General features: G+C 42.6%; 1 protein-coding gene across 3 annotated transcripts in view; it reads right to left on the reverse strand.

Moving 5' to 3' along the window:
* letmd1 (LETM1 domain containing 1) overlaps nucleotides 1-21,542 on the reverse strand; it is a 30,642-nt gene extending 9,100 nt beyond the window's left edge. For 2 of the 3 annotated variants that reach the window (XM_072567088.1, XM_072567087.1), the window contains exons 1-5: nucleotides 21,422-21,542; nucleotides 19,013-19,161; nucleotides 15,352-15,467; nucleotides 13,752-13,834; nucleotides 2,620-2,806 (exon numbers count right to left, since the gene is read on the reverse strand). In XM_072567088.1, the coding sequence (XP_072423189.1) occupies nucleotides 2,620-2,806; nucleotides 13,752-13,834; nucleotides 15,352-15,467; nucleotides 19,013-19,161; nucleotides 21,422-21,525 (639 nt within the window). In that variant the 5' untranslated portion in view covers nucleotides 21,526-21,542. The remainder of the gene's footprint in view (nucleotides 1-2,619; nucleotides 2,807-13,751; nucleotides 13,835-15,351; nucleotides 15,468-19,012; nucleotides 19,162-21,421) is intronic. The other variant, XM_072567089.1, reaches the window with a different exon arrangement.
* Nucleotides 21,543-21,751: the final 209 nt, after the last annotated feature.

Below are 21,751 nucleotides of genomic sequence, written 5' to 3' on the forward strand. Positions count from 1 at the left end.
TGCTAACACCTCCTCCTTGTGAACCTCAATCCTGTCTAGTCTAGTAACTTATACCTCTGTATTCTCTTCAACAACATTGTCTTTTACCAGTGTGAATACAGATGAAAAATATTCATTTAGCGCTTCTCCTGTCTCCTTGGACTCCACACACAACTTCCCACTACTATCATTGATTGGCACTAAACTTAGTCTAGTCATTCTTTTATTCCTGATATACCTATAGAAAGCTTTAGGGTTTCCTTGATCCTATCTGCCAACGACTTCTCATGTTCCCTTTGGCTCTTCTTAGCTCTCTCTTTAGGTCTTTCCTGGCTAGCTTGTAACTCTCAAGCGCCCCAACTGAACCTTCATGTCTCAAAAGGATGCCATTGCTTAAAGACAGAACTATTGTCCCCTGTGTTCAAGGATCTGGTGTAACATGGGTTCACTGTAGGGTAGAACTTTTGTTGTTTTTCTCTTCTAACTCCTAAACTGAAAACAACAATCCCATTTGACATTTCTATTTCCTACACCAACTACCTGTGATCTTTGTTTGAGACAGCTTTCAAATCTACACTTAGATGTCTTGTATGTCACATACGTCCAGCATGTCCTTAATGTTGTGACTATCTAGTCTTTCAAGGTTAAGTGCCTTTTCTTATTGGTTATATTTCGGTGCTTTCCCTTTAAGTGTTCTACTTTTGTTATGTGTCAAATGTTATTGAAAATCATTCTCACCTGAAATAACACCACAGAAGCTAGTATCCCATCATCCTTTATTTACACATACTTGACACTGGTCCATATTCCTCAGAGCCAGCTCTCAGAGCGTTCAGGACCTCTGTGACTCCCGTTCATATCTGTCAGCCAGGGCTACCTGATTGGACCAGGTTAACAGCCCCAATCAGGGAACTCATATTCCATGCGGTCCACCTGGCTGACTTTGTTACAATCACTACATCCCAACTTACAAAATAACCCTCAACCTGTCATCACGGCACACTCATATCCATTCTCTTTCCCCTTGTACTTTAGGTCTTATAGTTCTATCTGTTAATTAAGATGTTGTTAGGTAAGTGAGTTGTCTTGTGGCTTCTACCGAGCGCACTAATGGTTGCTAGGAGCTTTGTAAAAGCCGAGGTTTATTTGTTCACTTTTTCTTCCTCACCTTCTTGGAAAGACAACATTCAGATAATCACTCACAAACCTGCACCTTGCTACTCCATAGTATAGATGAAAGTGTGGACTGCTGATGCTGCAGATCAGAGTCGAGATTGTGGCGCTGGAAAAGCACAACTGGTCAGGCAGCATTTGAGGAGCAGAAGAATCGCGCTTCGGGCAAAAGCCCTTCATCAGGAATGAGGCTGAGAGCCGAGGGGGTGGAGAGAAGATGGAGGTGGGGGTAATGGTGATAGGTCGGAGAGGAGGGTGGAGTGGATAGGTGGGAAGGAAGATGGACAGGTAGGTGTTGGATACATGACACCGCTGGCCGTGAGGTCAGTGTCGAGTTGGAAGGTTGGAACTGGGATAAGGTGGGGTGAGGGGAAATGAGGAAACTGATGTAATCCACATTGATGCCATGGGGTTGGAGGGTCCGGAGGCAGAAGACCGCAATTTCCCCTCCCACGTGGTTGATGATTCCTTCCAAAGCATCTCATCGATGTCCGCACCTCCGCCCTTGAACCCCACCCCTCCAACCGCAACAAGGATAGAACCCCCTTGTTCCTCACCTTCCACCCCACCAACTGTCACATACACGGCATCATTCTCCGCCATTTCTGCCACCTACAAACAGACCCCACCACCAGAGATACATTTCCCTCCCCACCCCTATCCACTTTCTGTAAAGACCATTCCCTCCATGACTACCTTGTCAGGTCCACATCACCTAACAACCCACCATCCCCTCCTAGCACCTTTCCCCGCCACTGCAGGAATTGCAAAACCTGCGCCCACACCTCCATCCAAGCCCCCAAAACAGCCTTCCACAACCATCAGAGTTTTACCTGCACTTCCACACGTCATTTACTGTATCCATTGCTCCTGATGTGGTCTCCTCTACGTTGGGGAGACAAGACGCCTACTCGGACAGTGCTTCAGAGAACATCTCCAGGCCACACGCACCAACCAACTCCACCGCACCGTGGCCAAACACCTCAACTCCCCCTCCCACTCCGCCAAGGACATACAGGTCCTGGGCCTCCTCCATCACCACTCCCTAACCACCCGACACCTAGAGGAAGAATGCCTCATCTTATGCCTTGGGACCCTCCAACCCCCACTGCATCAACTTGGACTTCACCAGTTTCCTCATTCCCCCTCCCCCACCTTATTCCAGTTCTAACCTTCCAACTCAGCACCGCCCTCACGACCAGCCCTACCTTTTCATCTTCCTTCCCACCTATCCACTCCAGCCTCCTCTCTGACCCCCACCTCCGTCTACCTATCGCAGTCTCAGCTACTTTCCCCCCAGCCCCACACCCCCCTCCCATGGATCTCTCCACACCCTCAGCTCACAGCCTTACTCCATAGTATAGTTTGTTCATACATCAATGTGGCACAACATTCAGCAAATGCACTTCTCAAAGTAATAAACTTGGGAATTATTCATTCCCTAACGTAACATATTTGTGTACCTACTTTAGTGCCAAGTTGCAATAGTTGGTTTTTCAGTCTTTTGTCTGGAAATCTAGACACTGCTTTGATCAAATTCTTCACAGCATTTGGGTAAACCTCAGCCCGTATGGAGTGGTAGATTTCCATGAACTCCTTCTGCTGTTCGAGGTTCCAGAAGTGTCTTATTAACAGCTGCCGTGGAAAGAAATACCTACAAACAATAAAATATTAGATAGGTGTTTGAGATTTTGGAGAAGATTTGTAGCTCAGGTAGGTTTGCTCGCTGAGCTGGTGTGCTTGTTTTCAGGTATTTCATCACCATGCTAGGTAGTATCATCAGTGAGTCTCCGGCAAAGCGTTGATGTTCTGTACCACTTGCTACTTAAATGTCGTGGTTTGTTGTGGTGGGTGATATCATTTCCAGTTCGGTTTCTGAGAAGTTGGTAAATGGGGCCCAAATTAACATGTTTGTTAATGGAGTTGCAGTTGGAATAACATGCCTTGAGGAATTCCTGCGTGTGCCTTTGTTTAGCCTGTCCCAGGGTAGATGCGTTGTCCCAATTGAACTGGTGTCCCTCTTCATCTATGTGTATGGATACCAATGAGAATCGGTCATGTATTCTGGTGGCTAGTTTCCTGTCCATCGGTCCAAAATAATGTTTGTTGCAGTTGTTGGAGGGTATTTTGTATATTAGGTTCGTTCTGCTGGCTGTGGGTACAGGATCCTTTAAATTCATTAGTATTTGTTTTAGTTTGGTGGTAGGTTTTTGGGCTACCGTGATAATTAATTTTGGAAAAAAGTGTGGACGTAGTAGGGTTGTTGTAATGAGTGACTTTAACTTTCCCAATATTGATTGGAACCTCCTTTGAGCAGAAGATTCGAATGGAGCTGTTTTTGTAAGGTGTGTTCAGGAGGGTTTCCTAACTCAGTACGTTGAACGGCCGACGAGGGGAGAGGCCATTCTAGGTTTGGTGCTCGGAAACGAGCCGGGGCAGATATCAGATCTTGTGGTGGGAGAGCATTTTGGTGATAGTGACCACAACAGCCTCACATTCTACATAGCTATGGAGAAGGAGAGGATTAGGCAAAAATGGGAGGATATTTTAATTGGGGAAGAGGAAACTATGATGCGATTAGACATGAGTTAGGAAGCATGGACTGGGAGCAATTGTTCCATGGTAAAGGCATAATAGACATGTGGAGTCTGTTTAAGGAACAGTTGTTGCGAGTGATGAATAAATATGTCCCTCTGAGACAGGCAAGAAATGGTAAGATAACGGAACCTTGGATGATGAGAGCAGTGGAGCTTCTTGTCAAAAGGAAGAGGTAGTTTACATAAGGTGGAGGTAGCTAGGGTCAAGCTCAGATCTACAGAATTACAGGCAGACGAGGAATGAGCTCAAAAATGGTATGAGGAGAGCCAGGAGGGGGCACGAGAAAGGTTTTGGCAGAACGGAGTAGGGAGAACACAAAAGCATTTTACACTTATGTGAGGGATAAGAGAATGGTCAAAGAAAGAGTAGGGCCGATCAGGGATAGCATAGGGAACGTGTGTGTGGAGTCTGAGATGGTAGGGGAAGTCCTAAATGAGTTTTTTGCTTCTGTCTTTACGAAAGAAACAAACTTTGTAGTGAATGAAACCTTTGAAGAGCAGGTGTGCATGCTGGAATGGATAGAGACAGAGGAAGCTGATGTGCTGAAAATTTTGTCAAACATTAAGATTGACAAGTCGCCAGGCCCGTCCAGATTTGTCCTCAGCTGCTTTGGGAAACGAGAAATGCAATTGCTTCGCCACTTGCGAAGATCTTTGCATCCTCGCTCTCCACTGGAGTCGTACCTGAGGACTGGAGAGAGGCAAATGTAATTCCTCTCTTCAAGAAAGGAAATAGGGAAGTCCCCAGCAATTACAGACCAGTAAATCTCACGTCAGTCGTCTGCAAGGTGTTAGAAAGGATTCGGAGGGATAGGATTTATGACCATCTGGAAGAGGATGGCTCGATTAAGTGCAGTCAACACGGCTTTGTGAGGGGCAGGTCATGCCTCACAAAGCAGTGTTGAGTTCTTTGAGGATGTGACTAGAAAAGTTGATGAGGGTAGAGCTGTGGATGTGGTGTATATGGACTTCAGCAAGGCATTTGATATGGTAGGCTCATTCAGAAGGTCAGGAGGAATGGGATACAGGGGAACATAGCTGTCTGGATACAGAATTGGCTGGCCAACAGAAGACAGCGAGTGGTAGTAGAAGGAAAATATTCTGCCTGGAAGTCAGTGGTGAGTGGTGTTCCACAGGGCTCTGTCCTTGGGCCTCTACTGTTTGTAATTTTTATTAATGACTTGGATGAGGGGATTGAAAGATGGGTCAGCAAGTTTGCAGACGACACAAAGGTTGGAGGTGTCGTTGACAGTATAGAAGGCTGTTGTAGGCTGCAGCGGGACATTGACAGGATGCAGAGATGGGCTGAGAGGTGGCAGATGGAGTTCAACCTGGATAAATGCGAGGTGATGCATTTTGGAAGGTAGAATTTGAAAGCTGAGTACAGGATTAAGGATAGGATTCTTGGCAGTGTGGAGGAACAGAGGGATCTTGGTGTGGAGGTACATAGATCCCTTAAAATGGCCACCCAAATGGACAGGGTTGTTAAGAAAGCATATGGTGTTTTGGCTTTCATGAACAGGGGGATTGAATTTAAGAGTCGTGAGATCTTGTTGCAGCTCTATAAAACTTTGGTTAGACCACACTTGGAATACTGTGTCCAGTTCTGGTCGCCCTATTATAGGAAAGATGTGGATGTTTTGGAGAGGGTTCAGAGGAGGTTTACCAGGATGATGCCTGGACTGGAGGGCTTATCTTATGAAGAGAGGTTGACTGAGCTCCAGACTTTTTTCACTGGAGAAGAGGAGGAGGAGGGGACCTTATTGAGGTATACAAGATAATGAGAGGCATAGATAGAGTCGATAGCCAGAGACTATTTCCCAGGGCAGAAATGGCTAACATGAGGGATCGTAGTTTTAAGCTGGTTGGAGGAAAGTATAGAGGATGTCAGAGGCGGGTTCTTTACACAGAGTTGAGAGAGCATGGAATGAGTTGCCAGCAGTAGTTGTGGAAGCAAGGTCATTGGGGACATTTAAAAGACTGCTGGACATGCATATGGTCACAGAAATTTGAGGGTGCATACATGAGGATCAATGGTCGGCACAACATCGTGGGCTGAAGGGCCTGTTCTGTGCTGTACTGTTCTATGTTCTAATTAGGGGTCGGAGTAGTCTGGTCGTCATCTCTGAAATGTCTTTGATGTACGGTAGGGTGGCTAGAGTTTCTGGGTGTGTTGTGTCTTCCTGTTTAGGTCCGTTGTGCATGAATCGGTGGACTGCGCTTATCGGGTAACTGTTGTTCCTGAGTATATTGTATAGGTGTTTCTCCTTGGCTTCTCATAATTCCTGGGTGCTGCAGTGTGTTGTGACTCATTTAAATAATGTCCAGATGCAGCTCCATTTGTGGATGTTGGGATGGTTGCTCCTGTAGTTGAGTATTTGGTCAGTGTGTGTGGCTTTCCTGTAAACGCTGGTCTGCAGTTCTCTATTGGCTTTTCGTTCTACCGTGACATCCAAGAAGGGGAGTCGGTCATTGTTCTCTTCCTCTTTGGTGAACTTTATACCAGTAAAAATGTGGTTTGTGTGTTTGTGGGTCTCTTTTAGATTGTTGCGTTTTGTGATGACAAATGTGTCATTCACTTAGTGGACCCAAAGGTAAGGTTGGATCACGAGGAGGCTGTTCATTCTCACCTTTGCATAACTGCTTCTGTTGTAAATCCAGATATTGGTGATTCCATGTGGTGTCCCATTGATTTGTTTATATATCTTGTTGTTGAATGTGAAGTGAGTTGTGAGGGACAGGTCCAGTAGTTTGAAGATGCTGTCCTTGCTGATGGAGTTGGTGCTGTCAGCTGTTTGTACCTCTGGTTTGTCTAGCAGTGAGACCAGTGTTTCTTTGGCCAGGGTGATGTTTATTGGTGTGAACAGGGCTGTCACGTCAAAGGAAACCCATCAACCTACCACCACACTGAAACAGCTACTGATCCCGTACCCCACAGCCAGCAGAACAAACATTAAATACAAAGTATTACAACAAACATTATATCGGACAAACCGGCAGGAAACTAGCCACCAGGATACATGAGCACCAACTAGCCACCAAAGGATGACCAACTATTACTGGTATCCATACACACAGACAAAGAGAGACACCAGTTTGACGAGGATAATGCATCCACCCTGAAACAGGCAAAGACACGTGCAGGAATTCCTAGAGGCCTGGTATCCAAACCGGAACTCCATCAACAGACATATAGATTTGGACCCCAATCACTAACATCTCAGAAACAGAAGTGGAAATAATATCATCTCCCACAACAAACCACGACACATAAAATAGCAAATGGGACAGAACACCAATGCTCACTGATGATTGTTACCTAGCATGGTGATGAAACGTCTTGAGAACAAACCCACCAGCTCACTGTGCAAACCTACAAATTGTTACATACAGATTTCAGAAACATGCAAGTTCAGCAGATCAATGCTGGCAGACACGCCAACAATTCTAACACTGTTGTATCTTTACTGCCCTGAAGATACACATAAAGCTTCACTACCACTCCTTATAAAAACATTGACTGGAACCAATCCATGTGATACAATGTTCTGTTCCAATAACAAACATGAAGGCAGATGGTGTGTTAATAAGCGAAGGAGGTTACCTTGGAGTACAACAGGTCCTTGATCAGATGAACAAATGGGCCAATGGGATGAGGAGTGGCAGAAGGAATATAATTTAGATAAATGTAAAGTGTTGCATTTCCTAAGTCAAATCAGAGTCAGGACTTATACACTTAATGGTAGGGTCCTGGGGAATGTTGCCAAACAAAGAGACCTTGCTATGCAGGTTCCGAGTACCCTGAAGGTAGGGTCACAGGTAGATAGGATAATGAAGGTGATATTTGGTGCACTTGCCTTTATTGGTTAGTGCATTAAGTATTGGAGTTGGGATCAACTAGGAGAAAGTTAGTACTGCAGATGCTGGAGATCAGAGTCGAGAGTGTGGTATAAGCACTTCCTGATGAAGGGTTTATGCCTGACACATTGATTCTCCTGGTCCTCAGATGCTGCCTGACATGCTGTGCTTTTCCAGCACCACACTCTCGACTATAGGAGTTGGGATGTCATGTTGCAGCTGTACACGACATTGGTTAGGACACTTTTGGAATACTGTGTTCAATTCTGGTCTCCCTGCTATAGGAAAGATGTTATTCAACTTGAAAAGGTACAGAAAAGATTTACAAGGATGTTGCTGGGATTAAGCTAAAGGGAGAGGCTGAATAGGGTGGGACTATTTTCCCTGGAGCATCAGAGGCTGAGGGTAGCCTTATAAAGGTTTATAAAATTATAAGGGACATGGATAGGGTAAACAGCCAAGGTCTTTTCCCAGAGTTAGGGAGTCCAAAACTAGAGGGCATAGGTTTAAGGTGAGAGGGGAAAGATTTAAAAGGGACATTAGCTGCCACGTTTTCACACAGAAGGTGGTGTGTGTATGGAATTAGCTGCCACAGAAATTGGAGGAGCCTTGTACAATTACAATATTTAAATGTCATCTGATGGGTACATGAGCAGGAAGGGTTGAGAGAGATATGGGCAAAATGCTGGCAAATGGGACTAGATTAATTGAGGATATCTGGTCAGCAAAGGCGAGTTGGACCAAACAGTCTTTTTCTGTGCTGTACATCTGTATAAGGATCTTAATCAGATGGGCCAATGGGCTGAGAAGTGGCAGATGGAGTTTAATTCAGATAAATGCGAGGTGCTGCAATTTGGGAAGTCAGATCTTAGCAGGACTTATACACTTAATGGTAAGGTCCTAGGGAGTGTTGCTGAACAAAGAGACCTTGGAGTGCAGGTTCATCGCTCCTTGAAAGTGGAGTCGCAGGTAGATAGGATAGTGAAGGCGGCATTTGGTATGCTTGCCTTTATTGGTCAGAGTATTGAGTACAGGCATTGGGAGGTCATGTTGCGCCTGTAAAGGACATTGGTTAGGCCACGTTTGGAACATTCCGTGCATTTCTGGTCTCCTTCCTATCGGAAGGATGTTGTGAAACTTGAAAGGGTTCAGAAAAGATTTACAAGGATGTTGCCAGGGTTGGAGGATTTGAGCTATAGGGAGAGGCTGAACAGGCTGGGGCTCTTTTCCCTGGAGCATCGGAGGCTGAGGGGTGACCTTATAGATGTTTACAAAATTATGAGGGGCATGGATAGGATAAACAGAAAGTCTCTTCCCTGGGGTGGGGGGAGTCCAGAACTAGAGGGCACAGGTTTAGGGTGAGAGGGGAAAGATGTAAAAGAGACCTAAGGGGCAACTTTTTCACACAGAGGGTGGTACGTGTATGGAATGAGCTGCCAGAGGAAGTGGTGGAGGCTGGTACAATTGCAACATTTAAAAAGGCATTTGGATGGGTATATTAATAGGAAGGGTTTGGAGGGATATGGGCCCGGTGCTGGCAGGTGGGACTAGATTGGATTGGGATATCTGGTCGGCATGGACAGGTTGGACCGAAGGGTCTGTTTCCGTGCTGTACGTCTCTATGACTCTATAACTCTGAGGTGGAAAAGAAAGCTCATAAGATGCTACATTCTGTATACCTTAGAAATCTGAGCAACAATCTGTGGAAGAAAATAGAAGCTTTTGTAAAGTACCTGCCAAATTGTACACTTCAAATTCCGCACAAAGATCATAAGACAAAAGACAAGGCGCTTGACATGGCAAGAGAAAAAGTATGACATCTAGAAACTAAAGTGCCAATACTTTAACCATTTATCAAAGCTGCAAAGCTATAGAGATCTCTTCTAAACAGTAACGCAGAGGGCAGAAAGAGAGGTGGACTTCGGCATAGTTGGATGACTGACATTTCAGAGTGGTTGCAGAAGAGCTGCCATGGATCTGTGAGGATGGCACAACAGATTGCTGGATATGATGGTAGAAAGAACACAGAATGGGGAACTTACAAAAGCGTACAGAAAAGCCACACACGGACCAGATCCTGAATTATAACAGCAACCACCCAAACACACACAAGAGAAGCTGTATTAGGACCTGGTTCAAAAGGGCTGCAACACACTGCAGCACTCCTGACCTGTGAAGAGAGGAAGAATACCGTTACAAAGTCTTTGCCAAGAGCCGATATCCCCTCAACTTCATCTGCAGATGCTTGGCAGACAAACAACGTGACAAGGACATGCCACAACCCAACACACCAACCATGCTCCCTTATATATGAAAAAAACTCGGAACTGACAGCCAGAATCCTCCGACCATTCGGATTTATGACAGCACGTAAACTAACAATCACACTCAGCCAACTCACCAGAACAAAAGACCCAAAACCCATCATATGTGGGACAAACATAGTGTACAAGATTCCATGCAGAGACTGCACAAAATACTACATAGGACAAACAGGCAGACGCATTCATGAACATCATAAACACCTTGATCAGCTATCTTTGGTATCTATACTCAGATGACAAGGACCACAAATTTGACTGGGACAACACAACAATAATAGGACAAGCCAAACAGAGGATAGCCAGAGAATTCTTAGAAGCTTGGCACACATCCACAGACTCCATCAATAAACACATTGACCTAGACCCAATATACTGACCACTGCAATGAGCAACTAGAAGCAGTGGGAATGAAATCAAATAAATTCAACCTACACAGTACAGGATGCTCAACAGCACTGAGGATGTTACCTAGAAAGAGGATGAAATGTCTGCAAACCAACTTCCCAGCTCGGTGAACACACCCACAACAACTACAACTAGCACCCGAGCTACAAATCTTTACAAAAACCTTGAACAGATGAGATTGGTATATACTGTGACAGCAGATCTCCTGGCAGGAGCAGCTACAAGCAGGACAGGATACGACACAAATAAACACTTGAGGATTTGCTTTTACTTGTTCTTTCACATTCATTGCTCAACGCAATGGACCTTGAGCAAACTGCATACAATCAAAATGGGCTAAGTAACTCACTTAGAAAACGGAGAAAATGAAGACAAGCAATCTAAATTAATAACAGAAGATGCTGGAAATGCACAACAGGTCTGGCAATATCTACTGGAGGGAGAAATAATTAACATATCGTGGAACCATCTTTTCATCAGAACTGGAGGATTAGAAATGAACATACAATTAGGCACAGATCAAGAGAAAAGGGGTCCAGAAAGTCTAAAGGAGATAGGAAGGCAGGAACAATTAAATGATAAAAGTGATGACTGTGCAAGGCAAAAGAAAGTGATATAAGTGATATAAAAACAAAGGATGGGTTCAAAGGAGGGGTAAATGGTTATAACAGAGGGGAACATGCAACAATTTGTACAAAAGGTCACTTCCCATGGCATGGAATTGTGGCAAATGAAAGAGAGATGGGCTCCGAGAGGTATAGACCAGTCCGCTAGAAGATTCCCACCATAAGTACACAAGCCTGTGCCTCTCCTGTTGTCAATAGCTCTATGCAAATGTACTTCATTAACAGCACAACTCTGTTTGCGAAGTACTTCAAATATATTAAAGGAAAAAGAATAACTGGAGCGAGAATAGGGCTCCTCAAGGACCAAAATGGACATGTATGTGTAGAACCAGAGGAAATGGGCATGGTTCTCAATGACTATTTCTCCTTTGTGTTTATCATGAAGATTTGGGAACTTGGGAAAGCTAGTGCTCATATCTTGGGGACAGTCCATTTCACATCAGAGGAGGTGCTGGACGTATTAGAATGTGAGAAGGTGGATAAATCTCCTGGTCCTGACCAGATATATCCAAGAATCCTGCAAGAAGCTAGAGAAGAAATTGTGGGGTCCCTGACCGATATTTTTTGCATTATTGTTAGCCACAGGTGCGTCCCCGGAGGACTGGAGGGTAGCGAATATTGTGCCATTACTCAAAAAGGGCTGCAAAGAAAAGTCTGGGAACTATAGATTGGTACGCTTAACATCTGTGGTGGGTAAGTTACTTGAGAAGATTCTGAGAGATGGGATATACGAGCATTTGGAAAGACAGGGCTTCATTGGGATAATCAGCATGGCTGTGTGAGTGGGAGATCATGCCTCACAAATTTATTAGAGTTCTTTGATAGTGACCAGGAAGATTGATGAGGGCAGGGCGGTAGACGTGGTCTATATGGATTTGAATAAGGCCTTTGATAAGGTTCAACATGGTAGGCTGCTCTGGAAGGTTAGAGCGCATGGGATCCAGGGCGAACTGGCAAATTGGATACAAGATTGGCTTGATGGTAAGAAGCAGAGGGTAATAGTGGAAGGACGCTTGTTGAACTAGAGGCTTGTGACGAGTGGAGTGCCTCAGGAGTCAGTGCTGGGCCCATTGCTGTTTGTTATCTATATTAATGATTTCGATGAGAATGTACAGGGCATGAAAAGTAAGTTTGCTGATGATACTAAAATAAGTGGTGTCGTGGACAGCGAGGAAGGGTATCAGAAATTGCAGCAGGACCTTGATCAGCTGGGGAAGTGGGCCAAGAAATGGCAAATGGAATTTAATATAGATAAGTGTGAAGGCTTGCATTTTAGAAAGTCAAATCAAGGTAGGTGTTTCATGGTGAATGGTTGGGCCTGAAAGGGTGTTGTGGAACAGAGGGATCTTGAAGTTCAGGTTCACAGTTCTCTGAAAGTGGAGTCACAGGTAGACAGGAGGCTTTTGGCACACTGGCCTTCATCAGTCAGGGCATTGAGTATAGAAGTTGGGAAGTTATCTTGCAGTTATACAGGACGTTGGTGAGGTTGCACTTGGGAGTATTGTGTTCAGTTTTGGTCACCTTGTTATAGGAAGGATGTTATTAAACTGGAAAGAGTGCAAAAGAAATGTACAAGGATGTTGCCAGGACTCAATGGTCTGAGATATAGGGAGAGGTTGGACAAGCTAGGACTTTTTATCTTTAGAGCGTAGGAGACTGAGGGGGGACCTTATCGCAGTGTATAAGATCATGACAGGTATGGATAGGGTGAATGCACTTAGTCTTTTTCCAAGTTGGGGAAATAGAGGACATCAGTTTAAGGTTAGAGGAAAGAATAAAAGGGAACCGGAGAGGCAAGCTTTTTACACGGAGGATTTGGAATGAGCTGCCAGTGGAGGAGGTTGAGGCGGGTATATTAACAACATTTATAAGGCATTTGGACAAATACATAAATTGGAAAGGATTAGAAGGGTATGGGCCACGTGCAGGAAAATGGGGTTAGCGTGGATGGGCATTTTGGTCGGCATGGACCAGTTTGGGCCAAGGACCTGTCTCAGTGATGTTGGACTCTATGACTAAATAAGAGAGAGTTGGATTAGAAACTGGATGCCAGTTCTGCCCATAGTAATTAAGAATAATACTGCTGGTAGCAGGGTGCTGTATAGAATTAAACTTACTTTACTATTTCATACCATACACACAGTCTCCCATTCTGCCTGCCAGAGAAAGCACCAATGTGAGGCCAGATATTTCCTCACAGGGAAGGAAGAGCATTCATCGCAGATCATTTTTGCACACCACTGAGTTTCTGCAATGAAGGTTAGACAGTTTATCTTACAGTGACTTTTGAAATTCTTTCCTGGAATGTGGGCATCAGTGACATGGCCAGCATTTGTTGCCCACCCCTAATTGATTGTGAATGGAGTTGCTTGCGAGGGCACTTCAAGGACAAGTAACAGTCAAACAAATTGCTGGACAGTCATCAAGTTACCACTGCAGTACAAATGTATATATCCTGATATGCTGTCAAATGTAGACCATGCTAGGTAAGGATGGCAGATTTATTTCCTTAAGAGCAATAGTGAACAAGGTGAATTGAACCCAGGCCTTCAGAACATTTAGCCTGTGTCTTTGTGTTACCAGTCAAGTAACATTAGTACTATACCACCATATCTGCTTATATGGAAGTGATGCGTTGTTACCAATTTTCAAGGTGCATGCGCTGAACTGAGAGACAGTATTAATAATAGTACCAAAGTTTAAACCTTTGGTCCTAAAGCATTTCTGAAAAAGGCTGGATTGACGTTACATAACACCAGAATACAACTGAAAAATATTTAAATACTCACATCAATACAAACACAATGTAGTTTGCAAATGGCGGAAGCGATAGCAGCACTACAGGTATCACCTTTATAATATCTCTGCGAAACTAGAAGAGAAAAGATTTACACAGATTGCTGCTAAAAACTTATGTCTCCATTAAGTTAACATTATTAGCTTAGTATTGGTTTAAAAACAAAGATATTTTATCAAAGCTTTTTGTCTTGCACTCACCAGGGTGGTTCACAAGAATACCAATAAAGGAGAAAACAACTTATACTGTATTACAGAAGAGTGCTGATTAGTTGGCAACCGAACTCTGATTGGTAGAGGCAGGCCACAAAGAATGCAACGTTAAATGACAATTGAATGTTAACTGCCGTTAGGCTTTGCTTCGATTTCAAACCAGGCAGGTTGACTGAGATTGGTCAGAGCATTGCTCTGAGAAATAAACCAGCAAATGGCTGCCACTTATTTTGTCAAATTGAACTAGGTACAATGTATACATGTGTTCTTTCTGTCTGCAAAGAATAAGGTCCTTGGTGTTAATAGACATAGCTTCCAATATGTGAGTGTGCTAGACTGCGAGTCCAACTTACACTGAAGACAAATTTAGGATTGTAAATCTTTGAACACTCTCAATTATCCAGGACATGTTATCCAACTGCAGAATCACCTCTAACATTGGATGTGTTGCAAGTTTTGCAAATGTGGGTTGGTTGGGTATGGTTAGTACTTTGTGTGTTGCAAGCAACTGAAGGGATATGCTATTTGATACAATCCACAAGTCTTTGGGATGTATGGCATACATCACCCTGCCACTGAAATTCATATTCACATAATCAGCACTCTCCTGTAATACATTACAAATGTCACTTTCCTGCTTTATTGATATTTTTGCAAACTGTCCTGATAAGTGCAAGGCTAAAAGCTTCAACAAAATGTTTGTTTCAAGTCCTGTACTACCAAATGACTAATTGTTAGTTTACCTGAAAACATTGCACAATACACAGTTGCGTAAACATACAAATACAAAGCTTGAATTTGTTGAATTCATTACCACTCATTACAAAGTGAAATATCACTCCTGTTGCTTCAATTTCTGCTTCTGTGCTTTCGCCTTTGTGCATTGATCAAGGTGAGGAATGTCAATTTTGGGAAATGGGACACTTGCCATTTCAGGCATCTTGTGCTGGCAGGGAGAACTCCTTGGTTGTTATAGCACAATTTAAATGTAGAATAAAGCTTCTTCAATTCAGCCACAATTTCAGAGGAACAGACCACTCTAAACAAAGTGACAAACTCCAATATCAGTGGCCCAAGAGTGAACTAAAAATTGCTGGGTCTCACTTTGTCTGCTCCTGCACCCCAAAATCATGTGTTTGGCATTGATATAAGCTTTGGAGATGTCAGTGTATGTCTATTTTCTCAACTAGGATCCAGTGTGTTTGACTCAGACAAACAAGGTTTAAAGCATTGACAAACAGACAAAATGTTTTGAACAATTATGATTCTATGGATGAAAATGGCATCTTAATGCCTCAGTATCTAGAACAGGAATAACAAAAGAATGAGTCATTCTGCAGCACAGTGACCTTCACTTCGGATGTGAAAAGAGACTCCTACCTGTCTTAATTTTTCCATTTCCCTGTAATGCAGCTGGTTGTACTTCAGCCCCTGATCAGCCATCTTATGTTTTATTCCAGTGACTTCCTTAAAGTCAAGATACAATAAATGGAAACCTACAATGTACACAAAGTGAAAAAATATCGATTGTGAAACTACTGTTTCATACAAAAGAGAAGAAGAGGATGATTTTTCTTTTGTAAAATACAGTGAGTTATGATGACCTGGAATGTACTACCTGAAAGTTCAGTGAAAGCATATTCAATGGTAACATTCCAAAAAGAAATTGGATAAATACTCGAAAAGGAAGAAAAATACAGGACTATGGACTAAGTACAGGGGAGTAGGTTTCACTGCATAACCTTTCAATGTGCTAGCAGAGGTACAGGGGGCTGAATAGCCTCCTTCTGTGCCATAAGATTCCATGAAAAAAATATTTGTATTTACATACAGGTCGTTATGCTATAACACATGCTTCATTAACACAAATTCACTATTACACTATTGATGAATTGGAGGCACTGTTTCTAAAGCATGAAATTTTAAAGCATCTATAGGTTGTAACAGAATTTTGGCCCAGTTAGTTTAAATAGTACTGATTTTGCACAATTTTCTTATAACATGGGATTGCAGGAGAGCCAACTTTATAGCAGAACTGACTGTATCACCTTTCACGGTGTCCCAAAATATTTTACAGCTAATTAAGTATTTTTGGGTTTGTAATCACTGTTGCAAAGCAGAGGAACACAGCAATTTGCGCACAAAAAGCTTCAACAAACAGTAACAGGACAATCTTCAAATCATCTATTTTAATTATGTTTTTCTTTCAAAAGGAGCCCCATGGGATTTTGGAAAACAATTTTAGAGGAACAATACAAAGAAATATATACAAATGCTCTTCACCATTCACTGAGGTAAATCTGTTAATGTACAGATAATCAAAGACTGTAATGAAAGGAGCAGCAACAGTCATGCTTAAAAATGAGGCATCAACCTGGTGAAGCTATAATATGGGATTACTCGCATACCAAACAACATAAGCAACCTGCATTAGACAGAGCTAAGTATCCCACAAACAATAGATTGGCTCGAACCTCTGCAGTCCTGCCACATCCATGAATGACTGATAGTGGACTATTAAACAAATTGGAGATGGTGGTCCCACAAATATCCACATACTCAATGATGGGGGAACCGAGCACATCAGTACAAAAGACAAGGCTCAAGCATTTGAAGCTATCTTCAGCCGAAGGTATTGAGTGAATGATCCATCTTGGCCTCCGCATCGCAGATGTAAGACTTTAACAAATTTGATTCACTCCACTTGATATCAAGAAATAGCTGAAGGAACATGATATTACTTCAAAGCTTATGGCCCTGATAACATCCCAGCAGTAATACTGAAGACATGTGCTCCAGAACTAGTCAAGCTTTTAGCCAGCCAGATAAATACTGTGGCTACAGGAAGTCAGATGCTGGGAATTTTCAGGAAAATAACTCACCTCCTGACTCTCCAAAGCCTATCTACCATTGACAAGACACTATCAGGAGTATGATGAAATATTCTTCACCTGCTTAAATGTGTGGCTCCGCTATCACTCAAGAAGCTCGACACCATCCATGTCAAAGCAGCCCGCTTGATTAGCACCATACATATCACCTCATTCACTCCATCTGACAGCAGTGAGCACCACCTACAAGATACACTCAATAACTGACAAAGGCTCCTTAGAAGGTACCTTCCAAACCTGCTAACTCTGCCACTGAGGACAAGGGCAGCAGATACATGGGAACACCATCACCTGAGGATTCCCCTCCATGTCACACACCATCCTGACTTGGAAATATAACACCATTCTTTTACTACGGTTGAGTCAAAATACTGGAAATTAATTCTGAACAACATTGTGGTTGTAGCTACACCATATGGACTGCAGAGGTTCAAGATGGTAGCTCACCACGACTGCTGTCACAAGAGCATTTAAGGATGGGCAACAAATGCAGCCACATCTCATGCAAGAATAAAAAAAAAGCAAATCAAGCAAATTTTGAAAGAGGAAGACCAAGAAAATAGAAGTGGAAAACATTCATTAAATAATATTTGTGCTCTTGTTTGTGTCCAAGTATCATTGACTCCCTACAGTGTGGAAACAGGTCATATGACCCATCAAGTCCACACCAACACTCCCCCACCCAATCCCTGTAACCCTACATTTAGCATGGTCAATCCACCTACACTGCACTCTTTGGACTGTGGAAGGAAACCAGAGCACCCAGAGGAAACTCATGCAGATACAGGGAGAATGTGCAAACTCCACACAGACAATAACCCAAGGGTGGAATTGAACCCAGGTCCATGGTGCTGTGAGAAAGTAGTGCTAACCATTGAGCCGCCATGCCATCCTAAGTACAGTGGATAAATTAGATTCCTTTAAAATTTGTCAAATGCAAATAACCTGAAAAAAGAACTAGCAAAAGTGCTTTCGATTCATGCCAATTATACTATTGAAAAACAAGATACTCTAATATTCTCCTAAACTAATAGTCTTCCTAAGGTCAAAAGTCCTGTTTTCACTAATTTTAGCAAAAATACAGCGATTAAAAACTCTTATTTATTTATTAAATATTTGCTATGTACCAGTATAATTAATGGCTTTGATTTCACACTATTAATTTCAACTTTTATTTACAGTCAAGAAAGACCATGTATTGTTTTGGATTCCCTACCTAGATCACTGGACTATACACTGCATTTGTGTAAAAAGAAATTCCAGCGTAACACTGTAGAAAAATCATGGACACACATGTGCTCAAAATATTCCATCTCACAGCATCTGGCCACCCTCGGGCTGTAGCATAGATCTACAATTAATCCACGTTGGCTCCGTTGGAAAAGAGCACAGAATTTTAAGTTCATGTTTCATCCACAAAGTTCCCTACATTCTCACCCTACCTGCCTAGAAATTGAGACTTACTTTATACAGTTGCTTATTATAAGCCAGACTTTCATGTTAATTAGTGTGTTCTGTTCATCTATTAATTATTGGCATCTCAACTGCAATCTCAAAGTCAATTTCAAATCCTGCCTGCAACTTTAAGATGCCATAAAACACCATCTTTTCAACCAACCTTTTGATTGCTTGTATCTTCTATAATGGCTTAACATCTTGTCCTTGTTTCCTCCGAAACGTCATAGGGCATTTTTGAGAGTTAAAGTGCAATGTGAATTCAAGCACGTTGTTGAATGTGGTCAGTGAGTAGCAATTTGAAGGAGTACCCTGATTGGTTGTTTTGTCCTCCTCCTTCCCTGAGTAAAATGTCAAAATCCCAATTGCAGCCCTGTTCAAGATGGACTGAGTCAACAGACCACAAATCAAATTTTTTGGTTTATAATGTTTAGTGTGACACTGGGAAATGCTTTTACTCACTGAAACAGGAGAGACCGTGCAGACATTCTGTTAATCTAGGGAATGTTCCCCAAATTTAATGGTCAACAACTACACTACAGAAATGGATGGAGAATATAATTTGACTTTTTCCCTATACACTGTATTATATCAGTATGTAACGAATTGCTTATTTCTCTCTTTCACCATACCCCTACAGCTTTTGTCACCCATACTGCTGAAGAGTAATCAACATCTTCTGACCATTAACTCACCTCTGAAAAAGGTTGAGTAGATCACATAAAAACGTGGAAAGTTTCTTTCCAGAAATTGTTCATATTTTGCATTCAAACGTTTGACCTTTGAGATGATGCTTCTCCTCTTCGCAGTTGTGAAAAATTGAGAGAGTGGGTGACCAGTAAGCCTGAGGTGGGGGCAGAGAGCAGAGCAGATGGGAGGATAAAATAAGAATGCCATCAATTAATCTCTAGGTGAACTGTTGTTATCTAGCTGTACAAGGAGATAAAGGAGAAAGGATGAATGCATCACTGGTGAACCAGACTCTTTAACATATGCAGATTTCAACAAGGAACAACGGAGAGCAATCAAGAATTGGAACTTTGACCAACTTTTCTCTCATTAGTCGGAGAACACAGACCAAATACAGTATTCCTGCTATTTGTCTGGCTGAAATCAGCTGATTCAACACAAACTAAGGAATAAATCAGAGACCTTTTCCATGATTCAGGTGCACACTTTACCAACTAAGTCATTGGGAAGCATCATTACACTTAACATTGTCAAGACATGGCAAGTTTCAAATTGCAGTTAGCATACAAATGTTTGGTTACACACAGCAGCAAAATATTTACTTTGCGCTCAAAAGGATTTGCAAATTCTGCAGGGCATTGCAAACTGTACATTTCAACAGGATTTCTGATGTATTTGCGCTCAGGTTTTGTAACTACTGCAAGGTATTGCATACTATACATTTTAGCCAGGTTTCTACCACAAGGACGTGGCCTTTGAATTTTAAAAAAATCATTCGTGGGATGTGGGGGTCACTGGCTGGTTGGCTGGCCAATCCTAAATACCTAAAGGGCAGTTAAGAGTCAACCACATTGCCGTTGGTCTGGAGTCACATGCAGGCCAGACCGTGTAAAGATGGCATATTTCCTTCACTAAAAGGCTTTAGTGAACCAGATTGATTTTTACAACAAGCGACAGTAGTCACAAGATGGCCATTGGGCTAGCTTTTTCTTCCAGATTTTTTTTTAAACTGAATTTCAGAACTAATCCAGTGGCATTACCACTCTGCCAGCACCTCCCCAACTGCAAACAAATCACAGAAATTCAGCTACTATGGTTTTACTCAAAATCCATCATTGTCAGAAAGTCATTAGCATGCCCCATAGGTATGTGCACACACTTTTACAATGTCAATGACAAAACACTGCAAATGCTGGAATTTTGCAACATAAACAGAAAATACTCAAATCAGTCAGCATCTCTCAATGTACTGCCATGAACCAAAGTGTTAACAGTTTTGTCTTCCACAATCTGCCTGCCCTGCAGAGTATTCCCAACATTTTCAGTCTTTTATTCAGATTTCCAGCATCATCATCTTTTGGTGGTGGTGGTGGTGGTGGGGGATAGAAGAACAAAGATGAAGAACAGTAAAACTAATTGCATGGTTTTAGCTGAAAGGTAAAGTACAAGTATAATTTGCTCAATGGCATCATTCTGTACAGTAAGATTAGATTAGATTACTTACAGTGTGGAAACAGGCCCTTTGGCCCAACAAGTCCACACTGACCCACCGAAGCGCAAATCACCCAGACCCATTCCCCTACATTTACCCTTTCACCTAACACTACGGGCAATTTAGCCTTGCCAACTCACCTAACCTGCACATTTTTGGATTGTGGGAGGAAACCAGAGCACCCGGAGGAAACCCACGCAGACGGGGGAGAATGTGCAAACTCCACACAGAGAGTCACCTGAGGCGGGAATTGAACCCAGGTCGCTGGTGCTGAGGCAGCAGTGCTAACCACTGTGCCACCGTGCTGCCCAAATGATTTTACACTGAAGAGGTCACCTCACAATCAAAGTAACTGCAGAACAACTGCAGTCATGACTTCTTTTAAATGAACTAATATGGGTGTAACTGGCAAGGTCAGCATTTGTTGTCTATCCCTAATAGCCCAAGGGTGGTTAAGAGTCAGCCAACATTACTGTGGGTCTGAAGTCAAATGTGGGTGCTTCCCGACGATCGACAACAGTTTCATCGTCCTCATCAGACTCCTAATTGCAAATTTGTTATTATACACAAAACTGCTAACAGTTCCAAATTACGTAATAAATATCGTAATTAATTTAGATCACATCGCCTGATAGGTTCTCAAAGAGACTGCTAAAAAATCCTGATATTTGCCTTCAGGAAAAAAAAAACTTTGTTTCTCGTGGAATATGATAAATAAATCAGCGTCTACACTTTCATTTTAAGAAGTTTCTCATATAACCCCCAAATTATAATACACTCTTTATGTGTATTATATCTTTCGTGCTTGCATCTATTTAATGGTTGTGGAATTGGGCGTCTGGAAAGAAAAAAAGCCATGCAGATACAGAAAGAGTGGCTAATAATACATTATACGAAAGACTTCCATTGAACGCGCTCTTACTGGGATACATAAACCGTCGGATAGTGTAAAAAGTCGGAAAAATAACATCCTCTCCGTCCGCGAAGCCTCAAACAACCTCTGGTCAGCGCCATTTTAGAAAACATGAAGCGGGGAAGGTCAAAGGTTATTGAATCTCGCGATGTTATCCATAGGCAAATACATCAAGGTCTTTCTTTTTAAAAAAGTTTAATAAGAAAAAACAATAACGACGTTCCTTTTTATCGCCCCTATTTTCCTTGTTTTCGTTTATATTATTTCTGTGGTCGAGGCTTGGTTGGCTTGCTTCGGGAGGGTGTCAAGGAGACAGCACAGGAGCGGGACGATGGTACT

This window comes from Chiloscyllium punctatum, chromosome X, assembly GCF_047496795.1.
Source record: "Chiloscyllium punctatum isolate Juve2018m chromosome X, sChiPun1.3, whole genome shotgun sequence".
Taxonomy (NCBI): domain Eukaryota; kingdom Metazoa; phylum Chordata; class Chondrichthyes; order Orectolobiformes; family Hemiscylliidae; genus Chiloscyllium; species Chiloscyllium punctatum.